This window comes from Stegostoma tigrinum, chromosome 31 (assembly GCF_030684315.1).
Source record: "Stegostoma tigrinum isolate sSteTig4 chromosome 31, sSteTig4.hap1, whole genome shotgun sequence".
Classification (NCBI taxonomy): Eukaryota; Metazoa; Chordata; class Chondrichthyes; order Orectolobiformes; family Stegostomatidae; genus Stegostoma; species Stegostoma tigrinum.
Window position 1 is genome coordinate 4,910,202 of NC_081384.1, and position 18,439 is coordinate 4,928,640.

The following is an 18,439-nucleotide window of genomic DNA, read 5'->3' on the forward strand; positions in this document are numbered from 1 at the left end:
TTTGTCATCTCTTTTGTCACCTCCTCAAAAAATTCACTCAAGTTAGTAAGACACGATCTGCCCTGCACAAAGCCATGCTGACTGTCCCTAATTAGGCTATGCCTTCTAATTTTGAAAATGTCCACCAAATCACTCCTTTGAACAGAGCAGCCCCTGCTTCTGTAATATATCCATGTAACTGAAGCTCTTCATCTCTGGAACCATTTTCCTAAGTCGTTTCTTCACTCTCTGTAATGCCTTCACATCTTTTTAATGTGCAGTGCCAAGAATAGGACACAATACTCCAGTTGAGGCCAAACCAAGGAATGAAAAAATGTTCATAATGACATCCTTTTGACACGACACTACTTCTCTAAGCTTAGTCCCATTGCTTTTGTATCCTGGCTCTACACAAAGCACAATCAGGTAGCAATGGTTGAGAGTCGCAAAGGATCCTGTTGATTTTAAATGGCAGGAATTTGGGCTCCACTATTCTCCTCACAGTTTTACTTTGTGAGTGATGCTCAAGCGAAACAATGTATGGCAGACTGTCCTCAGAAAATACTGAGTCGGTGATATAAATACATAGATTGCACAAATTCCAGGGCCATGCACTTCTGAAATGTTTTAGTTCCATCCTCCAAACAAGAAAGCAGTTCCGATTTACTCCATATCCATTTTTCTATCAGTACAAAAAGATCTAAACTCACCAGGGAGCAATTGGTAACGGGAATCATCACACATTATAACAACAGCAAATTTGTACATGTTTTACCTTTTGTCAGAAATTGAAATTTAAACTGCTTCATTCACCAAAGTAAAATGGCACTTGCAGACTTTTAAACCCAGAACAATCTCCCGCACTAAAGGATATCATTTAGCTCATTGTTCTAAAAGCTGATCTTTGAAAGGTCTGGAAAACTTTGTTCCACAGTACTGTTGGCCTGGGGAACTAATACATGAGCAAATGCTAGAAATCTGAAGTGAGAATAGAAAATACTCAGGTCAGGAGGGCAGCATGGTGGCTTAGTGGTTAACACTGCAGCCTCGCAGCACCAGGGACTCAGGTTCAGTTCCATTCTCGGGCGACTGTGTGGAATTTGCACATTCTCCCTGTGTCTGCGTGGGTGTGGTCTGGTTTCCTCCCACGGTCCAAAGATATGCAGGTTAGGTGGACGGGCTGTGCTAAATTGCCCCTAGCGCGCAGAGATGTGCAGGCTGGGTAGATTAGCCATGGGAAATGCGGGATCACAGAGATGGGCAGGGGTCTTGGGTCTGGGTGGGATGTTCTTCAGACGGTTGGTATGGAATCAAATGGACTGCTGCCATTCTACAGATTCTGCAATTCAAGAGGAAACTTCTACTGAGAGAGGAAAACATTAAAGTTTGGGCCACATACTGCTAAGCATAGGATTCTGAAATGAGGGGCTCCATTGCCCATTAGTTGGTGTGGAATGTAGCAGGATTAATGCTCAGGAACATAACCACAGGTTCAAAACCAAGTTTCTTTAGGTCTATAATGGGAAATAGGGATGTCCCCTCTCTACCTGATGTGTTGAGAAGTTTTGTATTGATTGAAGTAAATAAGAATTGTTTTCTTGGTCTGAAACACCCTGAAACACTTCCCAAGTTATGTGGCCCTAGAATTTGTGAAATCTATATTATTACTCCCCCGCAGAGTGTTAAAATAAAAGACACAGCTTGCAGAGTCTGTAGCAGGCATTTGTGTCCAAACTTGATTTACTTGCTATAAGCAATAGTTATGTTCATTAAATTATTATCATTAAAAAACATTTTCAAAATAATTTAGCATATTGTTGAATTAAGACTTTTTATGAGAATTAAAGTCTAGTATTGTTGTGCAAGGTGTAATGTTACTGTCAGTTCTTAGCCATCCTTGAATGTACTAACGACGACAACAAAATTGCAGCATTGATGTTTCTGCAATAACTTCATTGAGCCAAGCCCAGTTTTAGTTTGGCTTCAATATATCTAAAGAAATAGATTTCCCTGCGTTTATGTAGTGAGCAAACATTAATTTTCTACTTGAAATATGTTCTAAATTTAAAACTAGCAACTTTTCAAATCGATATTAATGCTGAATGTGAGTTTGCTCGCTGAGCTGGAAGGTTAGTTTTCAGACGTTTCGTCACCTTTTTTTTATTTGAAAAAATATACTTTATTCATAAGATGTACAAAAAATAAAACATATTTACACACCTACCCAGTCATGCAAGCCGCTCCGGGTTACCCAGGGGGTACGTACACCAACTAAAGGGAAAAAAACAAAGAAGGAAAAAAAACAAAGCAAAGAAAATACCCCGGCAGTCGTCACCCCGCACAGTCCCCGTTGGCCCCCTGACCAGTTGGGGAAGGCGCCAGCTGGGCCCAGTTACCAGATAGGATTCTTTTCCCTTTTCTGGACGAGGGGTTTCATACGGTGGTCTTTCCCCACCGCGCCTTGGCGGCGGCTGCCCCAAGCTTTAGCGCATCCCTCAGCACGTAGCCCTGGACCTTGGAGTGCGCCAGTCTGCAACACTCAGTCGGGGTCAGTTCTTTCAGCTGGCAGACCAGCAAGTTGCGGGCAGACCAAAGAGCGTCTTTCACCGCATTGATGGTCCTCCAGGCGCAGTTGATGTTGGTCTCGGTGTGCGTCCCCGGAAACAGCTGGTAGAGCACGGAGTCCTGCGTCACGGAGCTGCTCGGGACGAACCTCGACAAATACCACTGCATCCCCCTCCAGACCTCCTGCGCGTAGGCACACTCCAGAAGGAGGTGATTGACAGTCTCGTTCCGCCCCGCAGCCACCTCGAGGGCAGCGTGCGGTGGCGCAGAGATTCCGGGCATGCATAAAGGATCTCACTGGCAGAGCCCCTCTCACCGCCAGCCAAGCAATGTCCTTGTGCTTGTTTGAAAGTTCTGGCAATGAGGCATTCTGCCAAACGACTTTGGCAGTCTGCGGGGGGAACCACACGACGGGATCCACCCTCTCCTTTTCCCGAAGGGTCCCGAGGATACTATGTGCTGACCACTGCCTGACGGCCTTGTGGTCAAAGGTGTTTCCCTTCAAAAATTTCTCCACGAAGGACAGGTGGTACGGAACGGTCCAACTACTCGGAGCGTTCCGCGGCAACGAGGCCAGGCCCATCCTTCACAACACCAGGGACAGGTAGAACCTCAGTAAGTAGTGACACTTGGTGTTTGCGTACTGAGGATCTACGCACAGCTTGATGCAGCCACTCACAAAGGTAGCCGTCAGGGCGAGGGTGGCGTTCGGTACGCCCTTTCCCCCATTTTCCAGGTCTTTGTACATGGTGTCCCTGCGGACCCGGTCCATCCTCGACCCCCAAATGAAGTGGAAGATGGCCCGGGTGACTGCAGCGGCGCAGGTCCAGGGAATAGGCCAGGCCTGCGCCACATACAACAGTACCGAAAGCCCCTCGCACCTGACAACCAGGTTCTTACCTGCGATGGAGAGGGACCGGAGCATCCACCTGCCCAGCTTCTGCTTCAATTTGGTGATACGCTCCTCCCAAGTCTTAGTGCACGCCCCAGCTCCACCAAACCAAACACCCAGCACCTTCAGGTAGTCTGTCCTGACGGTGAAGGGGATGAAGGAGCGGTCGTCCCAGTTCCCGAAGAACATGACCTCGCTCTTACCCCTATTGACTTTGGCACCCGAGGCCAGTTCAAACTGGCCGCAGATATCCAATGGTCTACTCACCGACCGACGATCGGTGCAGAAGACGGCGACATCGTCCATGTACAGGGAGGTCTTGACCTGAAGGCCTCCGCTGCCTGGGATAGTCACACCCTTCAGGCTCACGTCCTTCCTGATGGAGGCGGCAAAGGGCTCCACACAGCACACGAACAAGGCAGGAGAGCGCGGGCAGCCCTGCCTGACTCCAGATCTAACAGGAAAACTGTCTGATTCCCACCCGTTGATCGAGACTGCGCTAACGATGTTGGCGTAGAGCAGCCGGATCCAATTGTGGATGCCCTCCCCGAACCCCAATTTGGATAGGACGTCCCTCATGTAAGCATGAGAGACCCTGTCAAAGGCCTTCTCCTGGTCCAGGCTGACGAGGCAGGTGTCCACCCGCCTGTCCTGTAAGTAGGCGATCGTATCCCTGATGAGCGCGAGGCTTTCAGAGATCTTCCTGCCCGGCACAGCACAGGTTTGGTCAGGGTGAATCACTGACTCCAGGACAGACCTGACCCGGTTGGCTATGACCTTGGCCAGGATTTTGTAGTCCACGTTCAAAAGTGAAATGGGACGCCAATTCTTAATTTCTTCCCTCTCCCCCTTCCTCTTGTAAATGAGGGTGATGATGCCCTTCCTCATGGACTTGCACATTTCCCCTGCCCGAAGCGCACTATTGTACACCTCCAGCAGGTCCCGGCCGACCAGGCCCCACAGAGCGGAATACAGCTCGACCGGTAAGCCGTCGCTTCCGGGAGTCCTATTCCTCTCCAAGGACTTGTGGGCTCTGGTCAGCTCGTCCAGGGATATCGGCCGGTCCTCCCACTCTCTCATGCCGTCGTCTAAGAGCTCCATGATAAATGACAGGAACGACTCGGAGGCTGTGCTGTCCGTGGGCTTCGTGTCGTACAGTCCGGCATAGAAGGATCTGCTGATCCTCAAAATGTCGGGCGAGACGACGTCACCGAGCCGTTGTCCTCCTTCAGCCGGCTAAGCACAGAGCTCTCTTTGTGCACCTTCTGAAAGAAGAAACGTGAGCACGTCCCGTCCTGCTCCACGGAGCAGACCCTGGACCGGAAGATTATCCGGGAGGCCTCCACGGCGAAGAGCGAGGCTTGCTGGCCTGTCACCTTGCGGAGGTCCTCCGTGACATCGACCCCCATCGACTGCAGAAGGAGCAGGTTCTGCACCCTTTTCTGGAGTCGCGACAGCTTTCCCCGCCTCTCTCTCGCCTTCTGAACACCCTTGAGGACAAAGAACCTCTTGATGTTCTCCTTCACCGTCTCCCACCAGTCGCCTGGAGACTCAAAGAGGGGTTTCACGGTTCTCCACCCGGCGTACTCCCTCTTAAGCTCCTCGACGTTCTCTGGGGTCAACAGAGTCGTGTTGAGCTTCCACGTCCCCTTGCCAGCCGGCTGGTCGTCCTGTAAGTGACAGTCGGCCAGCAGGAGGCAGTGGTCAGAGAAGAACACCGGCTCGACGCTGGTGGACCTGACCGAGAACGCCCGTGACATAAACAGGAAGTCTATTCTTGAGCGGATAGACCCGTCTGGCCGCGACCAGGTGTACCTCCGCTGCGCTCCGTCTGCAGGGGTGCTGAAGACGTCGAGCAGCTTGGCGTCCTTCACCGTGCCCATCAGGAATCTGGACGTGACGTCCAGTTGACTCCCCCCAACCGATGTCCCCATGCCGGATCTTCCATCTGCATCGATGATGCAGTTGAAGTCTCCGCCTAGAAGGATCGGCCTGGACGTAGCCAGCAGGGGTGGAAGCCGCTGCAGGACGGCCAACCGCTCACTCCATACCGCTGGGGTGTACACGGTGATCAGCCTCAGGGGACCGTTCCTGTAGGTGACGTCAGCCACTAGGAGGCACCCCCCCACCACCTCCTGAACTTGAGAGATGGTGAAGTTGCGCCCCTGCAGCAGAATAGCCAGGCCCGAGGACAGACAGTCGTTACCCCCCGACCAGATCGAAGGCCCACAGGTCCAGGCGCCGGACCATTTCCCGTACCTGCCGAGGTGCGGTATCCCGCACTCCTGCAGAAACAGGAGGTCCGCCTCGATGGGGGTCAGGTAGGCCAACGTGGACACACATCTTGCGGTGGACCTGACGCTGCGCACATTGATGCTTGCAACCCGTACCCCCATTGTGGGCAGTGACCGCAGTACCCTCCCCAAGTCCAAGGTCCAGCCCCTCCATCTGTCCCTTCATGCCCATTGCCCGGGCTAACTGCTGGACGCTCTCCGGACTCAGGAAACCGTGCGTGCTGCCTTCCGGGTGGCATCCCCCCGTCAGGGGTGCGGAGGCAGGAAGGTCCAGCTCCGGGTCAGGCTGGGGACGCGCTGTTTCCTCCTTCCCGCCTGGAAGTTCCGGGGGGCCCTCCAGTGCCCCAGCGGCACTTGATTGGGTGTCGGAGGGAGCCTCAGGACGCCTCCCGTCACCTGGAAGCGGGGTGCTGCTTTCCTTCTCTCTCGAGATCTTTAACTTCTGCTTCGGGGCGGGCCCTCTCCGAATCCCCCTTGTCAGAGGAGCTCTTATAGCGCCCCCCCGTAGCTGCCTCTTCCCGCCTGATGGTTGCGGCTCCTGGGCCTGTCGACGCACCTTCCTCCTTGCTTTCCGGACCGTTGTCCACTCCCCTGGGTCGCCTGTCGCCGCCTCCATCGACTCCGGGTTGTCGGGGGGGGAGCGGAGCCTGCAGGGGTGCTTTGCTGGCCTCGGGCCCATCCTGCGGGGCTGGGCCCTCCTGCATGACCTGGCCCTCCTGCTCATTAGTGGGGTCCTTGCTGGGCCCTGGTGCCTTCCTCTCCTCCGGGGGCGCTGGCCCCGCATTGCCCCTGCCAGCGACCTGGGCGTAGGTGGTCCCCCGCTGCGGGCATGCCCTATAGAGGTGGCCCGCTTCCCCGCAAAGGTCGCAGCTTTTCTCTTGTGGGCAATCCTTTGCAAGGTGTCCCTTCTCCCTGCAGTTCCTGCAGATGTTGGCTTTGCAGTCGGCCGCCACGTGACCTGACCTACCACAGGCATGGCAGACTTTAGGTTGCCCTGCATAGGTCAGGTAGCCCTTGCTCCCGCCGATCGCGAAGCTGGACGGTGGGTGTACAACATTCCCGTCCGCGCCCATCCTCAGCGTCACCTTGACCTGCCTCTTACTGGTCCAGATGCCAAAGGGGTCCATGATGTCAGTTAGGTCCCCTTCCACCTTCACGTACCTTCCGAGGAAGGTCAGGACATCAACTGCTGGCACATGTGGGTTGTACATATGTACAGTCACCATACGGCTCCTCTGCGCTGGCATCACAAACAGCGGGACAGCAGTCAATACAGAGAGGGGGCCCTCACCTCCTTTCTCCTTGAAAACCTCCAGGAAGCGCTCGCAAAGCTTGGCACTCCTGAAGGTCACTTCGTAAAAACCTCCTCCGGGGAAATCCTGCAGACAGTAAATGTCCGCAGCAGCGAACCCACAACAGTCCAACAGGACCCTCTTCACGAAGAAGGTGCGGTCCACAGGTGCCCCTTCATCCACCTTCTTTACGGAAACACGGATGGTGTTCCGGACCCCCTGACCTGGAGCACGAGCACTTGCCGCAGCCATCGTTGCAGGTTGGCTGCTCCCTTGAACCAGCGTCAGGCCGAAGCCAGCATTAAGATCCACCGGTTGCAAGGGTGCACAGCCAACCCGACGTCCTCCTTTCACCTCCAAGACAGCGCTCTCCTCCTCTCGGTCCACAAGAGAGTGGGTCTTTATTGTGTTCGAGATGTGAGCTGGTTCACTGAGCTATAAGGTTTGTTCCCAGATGTTTCATCACCATTCTAGGTAACATCATCAGTGAGCCTCTGACGAAGCGCTGGTGTTATGTCCCACTTTCTATTTATCTGTTTCGGTTTCCTCGGGTTGGTGATTTCATTTCCTGTTCTTTTTCTCAGAGGATGGTAGATTGGCTCCATCAATGTGTTTGTTGATGGAGTTCCAGTTGGAATGCCATGCTTCTAGGAATTCTCGTGCGTGTCTCTGTTTGGCTTGTCCTAGGATGGATGTGTTGTCCCAATCAAAGTGGTGTCCTTCCTCATCTGTATGTAAGGATACGAGTGATAGTGGGTCATGTCGTTTTGTGGCTAGTTGATGTTCATGTATCCTGGTGGCTAGCTTTCTGCCTGTTTGTCCAATGTAGTGTTTGTCACAGTTCTTGCAAGGTATTTTGTAAATGACGTTCGTGTTGCTTGTTGTCTGTTTAGGGTCTTTTAAGTTCATGAGCTGCTGTTTTAGTGTGTTGGTGGGTTTGTGGGCCACCCTGATGCCAAGAGGTCCGGGTAGTCTGGCAGTCATTGGGTACCCTATGAACACAGTCCGCCGATTTCTCAGCAACAAACCCAAACAAACAGACAAAACGAGCCCAGAAACCATAACCACTCTCCCCTACATCAAAGACATTTCTGACATGACCCACTATCACTCGTATCCTTACATACAGATGAGGAAGGACACCACTTTGATTGGGACAACACATCCATCCTAGGACAAGCCAAACAGAGACACGCACGAGAATTCCTAGAAGCATGGCATTCCAACCGGAACTCCATCAACAAACACATTGATTTGGCGCCAATCTACCATCCCCTGAGAAAAAGAACGGGAAATGACTTCACCAACGCAGGAAATGACATCACCAACCCAAGGATACCTAAACAGATAAATAGAAAGCGGGACATAACACCAGCGCTTCGTCGGAGGCTCACTGATGATGTTACCTAGAATGGTGACGAAACGTCTAAAAACTAACCTTCCAGCTCAGTGAGCAAACTCACATCCAGAACCTCAACCTGAGCTACAAATCTTCTCAAATCTCGCTGACGTTAATGCAAACAAGTGACCAGAGATAATGGGGACTGCAGATACTGGAGAATCCAAGATAACAAAGTGTGGAGCTGGATGAACACAGCAGGACAAGCAGCATCTCAGGAGCACAAAAGCTGACGTTTCGGGCCCAGACCTCTCTGATGAAGGGTCTAGGCCCGAAACGTCAGCTTTTGTGCTCCTGAGATGCTGCTTGGTCTGCTGTGTTCATCCGGCTCCACACTTTGTTATCTTATTGCAAACAAGTATTGGGATTACTTTCTCTGGTCAATATAAGTGACCAGTCTGTGTTAAATGTCTCCAATTTAAATGGTTGAGACTGTATTTGTATCCAAATTTCAGCCCTTATTATGACATGAGTTGATTAATATATTAACCAGATTATTAGATATAATGATTGAAATTTAACAGGAGTGCGCTTTTCTTTAACACTCGCCCCACTATTGAACCCCTGACAAAGTTTTGTGTTTATTAATTCCCCTAACTTAAATCTTAAATACAAAATTGATCTGTCTGTTTGCCTCACAGCTAGCACAGAGAAAGATCAGGGAAATATTAGCTCAAGTCAAACATCAGCAACAGCAGAAGGTGCAAAGCAACCAGTCCCAGCCTCGGAGGAAGTGAAAACACCAAAATATGCCAGACACGTCCCAACAATGAAGACAGATGCCAGGCCAAAGAGTGGCTGTGTTTAGATCAACTTTTTGTTCACTTTTTAAACTGTGGAAGGCTAAGTAAACATTGTCGAAAGAAGTTATAATAATAGGCATAATTTGGTGTAATTTAAGACTTTTTTTCTCTACTTGAACTATGTAAAGAAAAATTTAGAGTAGCAAAACCTCAGTTCCATGTGGGGACCAGGCCAAACATGCTCTCTAGATATTGACAATATGTCATCTGGGAGATTGGAGAAGCTGTTACTTGTATAGATCTGGAACCCCTTTCCAATTAGATCTATACTGGTCATTCTGTTACAAATTGATTCCTACCAATTTTGGGTTTGTGACTTTTTTCTGATGACAAGTTGCTGTTATTCATGGTAGAATGACTATATTAGCAACTTTTTGAGAAGGATCCTCCCAATTTGATCCCTCTACAATGAGTGGATTCTTCTCTCCTGCCCTTCCTAAAGTCCATCATGATACTTTCACTCTATTTCCGATGGTTGGTTTCAGGGAGACATGAAATGCTGGCCAGGTTATCGACAAGGTGATGTGGTAAATATGGTTGGGTTTGTGGACTATGGACAACAGCAAAAGTGGATTCCAAAGTAAAAGTATTCCGTTACTCATCAATGATGAACAAAAGGCAAGTCCGATTATGGGATGTGGGAAGTCAAGAGAAAAACATAACATCCAGCGACAAGTCGTTCACGTAGGCAATCTACCTCATAGCTGTCAGAGAGCAAGTAATGGCCATCAGATCTATCCGGTTAGATATAGTTGTAGACTTCTAGCTTTGTCACTGAATGCAGGTCGGTATATTTTTTATTAGGGTAGTCAGTAATTGAAGCAAATTTAATGACTTTCCATAATCTTTAAGTCATGACCCCAAAGCATTTGATTAATTTTCACTAAATTGAAAGGTGTGAAACACACTGATGGTTAAAATAGCATTCACATATTTTTAAAAGCCACACGACTCAGTGTAGGAATAATATAAACTTGTCTATGTCAGGTGCCATTAGATTGTGGGTTGTAGACACATTATAAGAGAGAAACACAAGTAAAATCTTGTTTATGGATCTTCGAAGCTGAATAGAAATATTCTCACAATAGATAAAAGTTTCATTGAGGTCAAATCTTTATAGCAAGATGCATAATGCGTGGGATAAGGAGCAGCAGAACAAGCAAAAATTTGGAATGGCTTTGGAAGGTGAATGTGATGAACATTGCAGAGCTGTTTACGAGTTCTTAATGGCTTGTTGTCCATATCAAAAAGATTCCAAGAATTGAACTTCAGTATTTTGGCTTTAATTTTAATTCGAACAGTATACCACTAGATCTAAGGAAGCGTCTGTAAGGTTGCTTTCTGTGCCAGTTCCAGGACTACTAGCTGAGTTAGGAGGTAGATGGTTAGTCTGAGTGTCATCCAGTGTACACTGCTAGCTACATCCTGTGAATGGAAAATTAAGGCCCTACTGTGTTTCAGCCGGAGTGGAGTTGATTTTTCATTGAGTGTAACTCTGGAATCTCATTTTAAAAGAAAACCCAATAAAGTTTCGAGAGAACTACCCTGCTTTATGCCCATTGTAAATGTTTGACTTCAATGGAATCTTCTAAAAAATGTTGGGAAATTATTAAGGACACAATCTTCACAAATACTTTCTACAGATAATTATTGTTCAACAGTCTGTAAAAGGGGTTTTGGGATTAGGCCACAATGCACACAAAGGTACATTGCATTCTTCTTCCTCTGCCTGTACCACCAATCAATTGGTAGGATACCATGAGCTAGTTGAGCTTTGCTCATTGCTGAGTATATTTTTGTGATGGGCAAAATCTGTGGAATAAAATTGGGATGCAGAGAGAAAAAGCAGCCTTCATTTGAGCTAAACTGATTCTTGATTTGTCTAATTTTATTCTTTTATACTAAGCCTTCCACAGTGTTAAAACACTAGAAAATTGTGTATTCTTGCCAAAACTTAAATGAACTGTGATGATAAGGTAATGCCAACCATGTGTGGTATTAACTTAAAATTTATTCCGCTTTCTTGAGCTAAACTTATGAATTAATTCCTTCCAAGTGGCCAAGATTTTAGTGTGGTGTTTTTTCCACAATAAAACATGTCATCTTCTTGTGTCAGACAGAGTTACAATCGGAACTTTGTGTTGTGGACACAAATCTGTCTTGATTTTATCTTGTCTTTTTTTTCAAACCTGGAATTTGTAGTAAGGAAAGAAAGTGGAATGAAACTAAGAGTCCCACATGTGAGGAGTATGGTATTAACTGAACGAGATTAAAAATAAGTGAAACATTGAAAGAGAGAAAGATAAACAACTTTGATATCTGGTCCAGTCCCTTTTCTAGGAAAGATTTTTTTTAAATTAATTGAGTTGTGAAAAATAAAATTGAGAGAGAAAGAGAAAACATGACACTGCTAAGGAACACCGAAGGAAGTATATTCACCAGTGATGGCCCAGGGCATTACTGTGTGCTTTTACTAGACTACCTCAGGCGTTTAGTACCTCAACATTTGTTCCTTTTTTGCTTGCTGGTATTTTATATACTTATAAAGCTGATAGTCTTGAATATTTTATTTTTTTAATAAAAGAAAGTAAAATTTGCTGAGTTACGTACAACAGCCGGGAAATGCGTGGAGTGGGCTGTTAGTTTTGCCCCTGCTTCTAGTCATTGGAAGTGTTTAAATAATTAAAAAAGATTTGAAAATTGCAGCAATTGCCTCAGATCTGAGGTACAGAGGTGCCACATTGGGAACAATTTGCATTTTTGTGTACTTAAAGGCTGTTGTGATGATGTGGCTAAATGCCACATCTTTTTATTTTTAGATATTGAAAATCACATCTAATGTTTTTTTTCAGTTAGTGCTGTGTAAAAAGCTTGGATTTCCTACACTTACCCAGATTCTTTAGGTTTTGTCACTGATGTTGTGTTACCTACTTTCAATATAAACAACTAATATCCCTGTAATGTGTGAAAGATCTTATCTCTGCACACAATGCTTTTCATGATTATTTCTTCTATCCACATTTTAATGAGAGTATAGCCTCAAAATTGTATTAGTCTGAAAATATACCTTTCTATTTCTGTGAAACATGCATACGTTTAAAATAGGGCTGTTTGACCTCTGCAAGCCCTAGATTAGTAATTCTGCAGCCTTAACTTCAATCTCCCTAATTCTGTCTTCATCCCTGCTCTATTATTGCTCTTGTTGTGACTTGCTGAGCACACAACTAGCATCTTAACACAGCAGAATATATGAGTGGGATTTGTGTCTTTTGTCACTTAATATATATATCTTTTACTTCCCGTTCCTCACTTCACCTGCCATTATTCTTCTCAATGTATTTATTTCTAACACAAAGCTTCAAAGCTGGAAACTTTCAGAGCTTCATTATTTGAAGCTCCACACTTTATGCTTTGAACTTCTGGTTAAAAGGGTTATCTCAAAAACAAAAATTCCTAGTGCTTCTTGCAAGTTATCTCTTATTTTCTAATCTTCCAGTCAGTTTTCCCCAATTGTGAGAATGCAAATGAAACAATTTGTTGTAAATCACCAAGTGGTGAAGCTTTCCTCTAAACTTAAACTTAAATAGATAATTCCAAAACAAAGGGAAAGGGCAATGTAGGACAGCAGCTGTTAAGGGCCTTACTGCAGCAGAAGAATAAAAGTTTGGAGCATATGACCTTCTGCATCACTATTGCCATCTTTATGTTCACAAGGAATATTAATTCGAGAACAACCGGCTGCATGCCTGTAAAGTCTCAGTTGCAGCTCCTGGTGAGGGTGAAGTGTTAAAACAGTGAGATAAACTTCTCTTGAGGGAAAGTGCGAATGGGTAATACATGCTGGCATTGGCAGTGATTCTTTGCCCCATAAACAAAAATAAACAACTGGACCACACTTGGAAGATAAGTTTAATTATTATGCCTTTTTTATGAGCTTGGGCTGTCTTCCCTATCCCATCCAGGTTGCAGATCCTCAAGTCTTTACTGATGCCTACAACCCAGCTCCCTGCCCAAAATGACCTCGACACATACACACATAGCTGTGTTTGTACATGCATCCAGTCTCTTTAAAATAAAAGTGCTTTCAAGTTTATTTCTTTGCATAATAATCTGGGAAAAAAATCCAAGTTTTTTGCACATGCCACCTGCTTTTGTTAAATACTTCATGTGGGAGCAAAGACTAGATTCTGAAAGTGGCTGCATTTGTGCAACGCCCATTCAACCATTGCTGTATTTTGTTTTCAGGTTAAGGCATTGTCCTCTATACAACCCTCCCTTTTATTTGCTTAAATCGTGAAACAGCCTATTCAGACTTCGGCCTTTTTTTTTGACCCTACAGCAAGCATCATCTCACCGACACCTGTTTGAGCCTTTTTATATCTTGAAGCTACAGTGCAGGCAATTGACACTTACAGTGGTGGATTGCTTACAGCTATTGACAGTCCTGCCATAGACACTGTCTGCCTGGATACTAGGGTCTGAATGTCTCCTCCCACAGAGCTCCATGTTAAACTGAAACAAGAGCAGAACTTGATGGAGAAACTGAGTTAGAAAATTTCTTTTTTGGAAAATGCATTTTTGAAGAACCATAATATTAGGAAGCTTTAATGAAGTTCAGGAAATTAATAAATTTAAAGGTCAACAAAGTTCTGTTGGAAACATTATTGTAGGTCAGTTTGCTTTAGGGGCAAGTGCAAATTACAAACCTCCAATGCAGATGGAAAATTTTAGAAATATAAGGCAGAATTTCAGCAGCCAACTAGAAAAATGTACAGCTTAATGTTTTGCATAGTGAAGTACACCAGGGAAGTAGATTAGATTTCTATAAGGACAAGGGTTTATGTCTTGGAAACCTTGTCCATTTCTCATTCCCAGTTCTGTTGAAAGATCCTTATTAAGTTATTTATCCATCTGTGGGCTTGCCCTACGTTTCTGCTTTGAATTTCCAATTTGTAGCCTTTGTAATCTTTCCCATTGTACTTTGAGCATCTGTAACAGACAATAGGAAAGAAAGACAGAGCTAGATTGACCTTTATGTCATAAAGTGAAATTACTTTGAAAGTAGTGGTCTGTGATAAAGTTTTATGCCAAAGTTTGGCTTCACATGTTGATTAGAGCTTAGAGTTTGTATGAGATTGGCTAATGGACACATCAAAGTGCATGTTAATTCCCACTGGAGAGCCTTAGATACCAAACAGAGGTTTGATTTATCATTACAGATTTCGTGTGAACAGTTACAGGTTTAAGATGGGTCAATTGAGTCTGCAAAGCAGGCCAATCATGCCATAGACCTCCATAGTGTGAAACGGAACCATTCAGACACCTGAACCAGTTCTGATGAGCTTAACTTAAATCCTAAGTGTTGCTTAAATCTGAGTGTTGACTGGAGCAAAACCTCTGATTGCATGTTGTCCAGCCAGAAGGCCATAACTTTATTGGCTGTAGGGCTCTGATTTTGTCTATGTATGGAATAAATGGCCTGTGTTTCAAAGCACTGCTCCATTCAGCCCCCCATGAATATTTTTGTAGCACAAACATCTCTTTTTCAAACTCTTTAAAACCACTAAATGAACAGCCTCTTGAAGGCCAGGTTTGCTCACTTCATTTAGCACCAAAACAACCAGCGGTGAGTTTATGGGTTAGTTAGATGGTGGCAGTGAGCAGTGCAGAGAGTGAAACTAAATTAGGGTTCTTAAATAAGATGTTCACTCTGGCACAGATTATTTTAAACAGGAAGACAACCAGATCATAACAAGCAGGAGACATTTTCTATGGCAGGACAGAGTTTAAGATTCTAAATACTTCAATTTGAGCTTAAAGAAAAGAATGAGTTTACACGGAGCATTTGTTTAAAAATAAAATCACTTGTCGGGCTGTTTGGAGGGCAATTAAAAGTTGATTATCCAACTTGTGGCCTGGCCTTTGAGTGGCACCAGAGTTTAACTCCAAATTGTAAAATTTCATAATTATCCACAGAATTGGGCCAATTTAAAGCAAGAATATATGACATATCAACTAAGAATTGCCAGCTTGGTTTTGTTAAAAGGCAATGTCCAAATGATGTGGTTAATATGGGTTCAGCTGTTAACTTTTAAGCCTCAGTTTATCCACAGGCTGCAGATCTCGATTTCCTAATCTGAAGTGTGTATGGTTGGCATTTCCTCCATGGGAATGAAACATGGAACATTTAAAGTCAGAGGTCCACCTTGGGCTTCCCAAGGACCTTCTTGCTGTAATAGTTTTGAAGGATCCTTATACAAGCTGCTGCCCCATTTGCACCTGTGCCCCAAAAGATCCTGTTTAGATTCTATCTGCTACTCCTGTAATAAGGTTAAACAAGCTGCTGTGTGGAGTAATCGACATGACTATCACATAGAGGTTGACTGTAGTTATTATGAAAGACTCTTTGGCTTCCAGGTAGCTTAGATTAGCATTTGGCCATCACCCACCTCTACTTTTTGATGACTCACACTAGGGTACAAATCCCCATGATCTGGTACTTATGAGTATCTTGTTCAACCAGCTAATGCAGTTGAACTTTGATGACTGTGAAAAGCATCATGACAAAATCGAATCCCCCTCCTTGCTCAATATTCATTCCCATACTTAACTAGCAAATGTTACTGTATAGCAGTGATAGATCAGAGGTTATATTTTTAAGATTCTGGAAGGAGCTTGAGACCAATTTCAAAGGATTCCTCACTCTAATTACCCCTGGTGAACTTTGCACAGAGTGGAATTCAGTGTGAACCAGGCCAATCATATTGACTCTGGCAGATTCGTTGCTGCAATCTTCAGCACAACAAAGGATACTTTGGGTAACAAAATGTGGGGCTGGATGAACACAGCAGGCCAAGCAGCATCTTAGGGGCACAAAAGCTGACGTTTCGGGCCTAGACCCTTCATCAGAGATGCTGCTTGGCCTGCTGTGTTCATCCAGCTCCACACTTTGTTATCTTGGATTCTCCAGCATCTGCAGTTCCCATTATCAAAGATACGTTGGGTGTTGTGAATCCAGCAATAGACCAGTCTTCACTGAGGCAAGATAATAAATACTCCACCTTCCCCCAATAAGACAGTTGGACATTGCCTTTTTTCCTCAATGTTTCTATTTTTGAACTGTGCTGAGGTGCTTGGAATAAACCCGCGTATATCCAAGACAGTAACTACCTCAAAAGGTTTTCCACGTGAAACAAAATGCTGAATTACGAGTTACTCTGTTACCTCTGCTCCGATGCAAAGCTCCTTCTTCACCTTGCTAACCTTGCATTGGTGTGTACTTGCATGCAGGTTTGCTTCATCAATACCTGCTCTGCATTCAAATTGGGGGAGGGAGGGGGGGTTGGGTAGGGCGGGGGGGGAAGAGGGATGGGGAACAAGACCTGTATAACCATTTGATTTTTTTTTCATCTACCTCTTAGCAATTAGGACGAAAAAAATGGTAGTGGCATCTCCACATTCTGTAGTTTAGGCTAAAGTCCTTTTGTTTTCCTCCCAAAGATTTTTACTATAGGAATTTGTTGAGTGAATTGGTGTTTTTTTTTTCATTTTTCTTTTCCCTTACACTTGTTCTTGACTAGATAAATTTTTTCTTCAAACATCAGGAAGCAAACTGTACAGTTTTTATTTTCCCCAGCTGAGGTTGCTGGGGGAGCTTTAACCTGCAGACAATTCCCTGTAGAATACCCATTGGTCTCCAAGAAAAGAAACTCAAATTTTTATGGGGCCTTTAAGGTAGCAAGATGTTCACAAGGCAATATAGAGATGTGAGAATGGGAAGGCAGGTTTGTAGTGTGGTTATGATAGGGTACCGCTCTGGGAGCAGTCAAATAGCATTAACCCACAATGACCTGAACCCAGGCTCCATCTTGAGAGGGGTTGTGCTGACCACCCTCCTGTGCAGTATTGTACTTGCATGGCACCTGAGCTGTTTAATGTGTCAAGCATTTTAAAAATAATCTGGTGGGAGTATTTTGCAGTTTTTATGTTGCTTGCAGAGCTTACTTGGGTAAGAGTTGCTATGGCTACAGTCGTTGCTAGCTGCCAGCACTTTGCAATTTAAAGAAGGTGTCACAAAAGAATAGCTGCTTCCCCTTGTAAAGGATCCACACCCTGCAGAATCTGTCACAGTGACACATGCCTCTCCAGAAAACCCTTTGAAGTGTAGGGTCCCATTGCACTTCTGTTTGCCAAGCGACGCTATACTCCAGAAGCTAACCTGATGAAATTTTATCCATGAGTAAAATTGCTAAAGGGTTTGCCAAAGGCTGATGGGGTAGGGAGAGGTTTGTTTTATGTGTTTGGTTTTAACAGACAATGGCCATGTTGAAGATTGTGACCTCACGGGTGTGGAATTCTTTCTGTCGCTCATCTATTAGACAAGCAACAAAAGTGTATTGGCCTTATGCTTTAGATGCAGAAAGCCTCATCAGTGTACCACCATACATTTGTACAAAAATGCTTTGTAGTTTGGGGATTTGGATTTTTGAAAAGTATATTCTTCACTCAAAGATGGGGATCAACACTTGCATATTTTGCAGAATCGTGCAGTTATCTGGTGTTGTTAGACTAGTGTTTTGCATTGCGTTATAAATGTACATTATGTACCAATCAGTGAGCTGTTTGTTCACAGGCAATGCATCCATTCCAGCTTTGTGCACATCAGCAGCAAGATCATCTAAGCTTAAGATGATCCTGAATTCTGAATTGAGCTGGGCACATTATCGTGTTCTCTCAATATCAGGACTGAGGTTGCAGGTCCAAAATCCTGAGCTCCCCATCCTATCAAGTCCATGACACTGCACAAGTGCATCAGTGTCAGTGATCCTTACTCACTGCTATCCCATTGGGCAACCACGGTGGGATTAAAAACAGTCCCATTAATTTCTTTTGGAAGTAACTCTGACAATTTCTTGTTTAAACCTGAGTTTGATTTATGTTACCAATTCAAATGTTGAAGACCATGACCCAGGACTCCTCGTGTATTACAAACTGTCTAAAATAGAGCCCTCCTCTGCATTGAGAGATGTTTTTACACTGTTTTTGCAGGTCAGATTTCTAAAGTGAAGCAGGGACAGAAATGACTCGCACCCCATTGTAATTTGTGATATAAAGTTCTTCTGCAAAACACTTTTTGTGGAGGCAAAATGAGGGCGGGGGAGATTCACAAAGTTTTGCCCCAGCTCTGGGTCTTGGCCAGCCATGTACAGTTTTTA

The 18,439-nt window shown here is 45.3% G+C and overlaps 1 protein-coding gene across 1 annotated transcript in view; it reads left to right on the forward strand.

Annotated features, from left to right (window-relative positions):
* Nucleotides 1–16,546, forward strand: part of igf2bp1 (insulin-like growth factor 2 mRNA binding protein 1) — a 182,911-nt gene extending 166,365 nt beyond the window's left edge. The window contains exon 15 of the mRNA XM_048560617.2: nt 9,063–16,546. Coding sequence (XP_048416574.1) covers nt 9,063–9,158 — 96 coding nt within the window. The 3' untranslated portion in view covers nt 9,159–16,546. The remainder of the gene's footprint in view (nt 1–9,062) is intronic.
* The last annotated feature ends 1,893 nt before the right edge of the window (nt 16,547–18,439 follow it).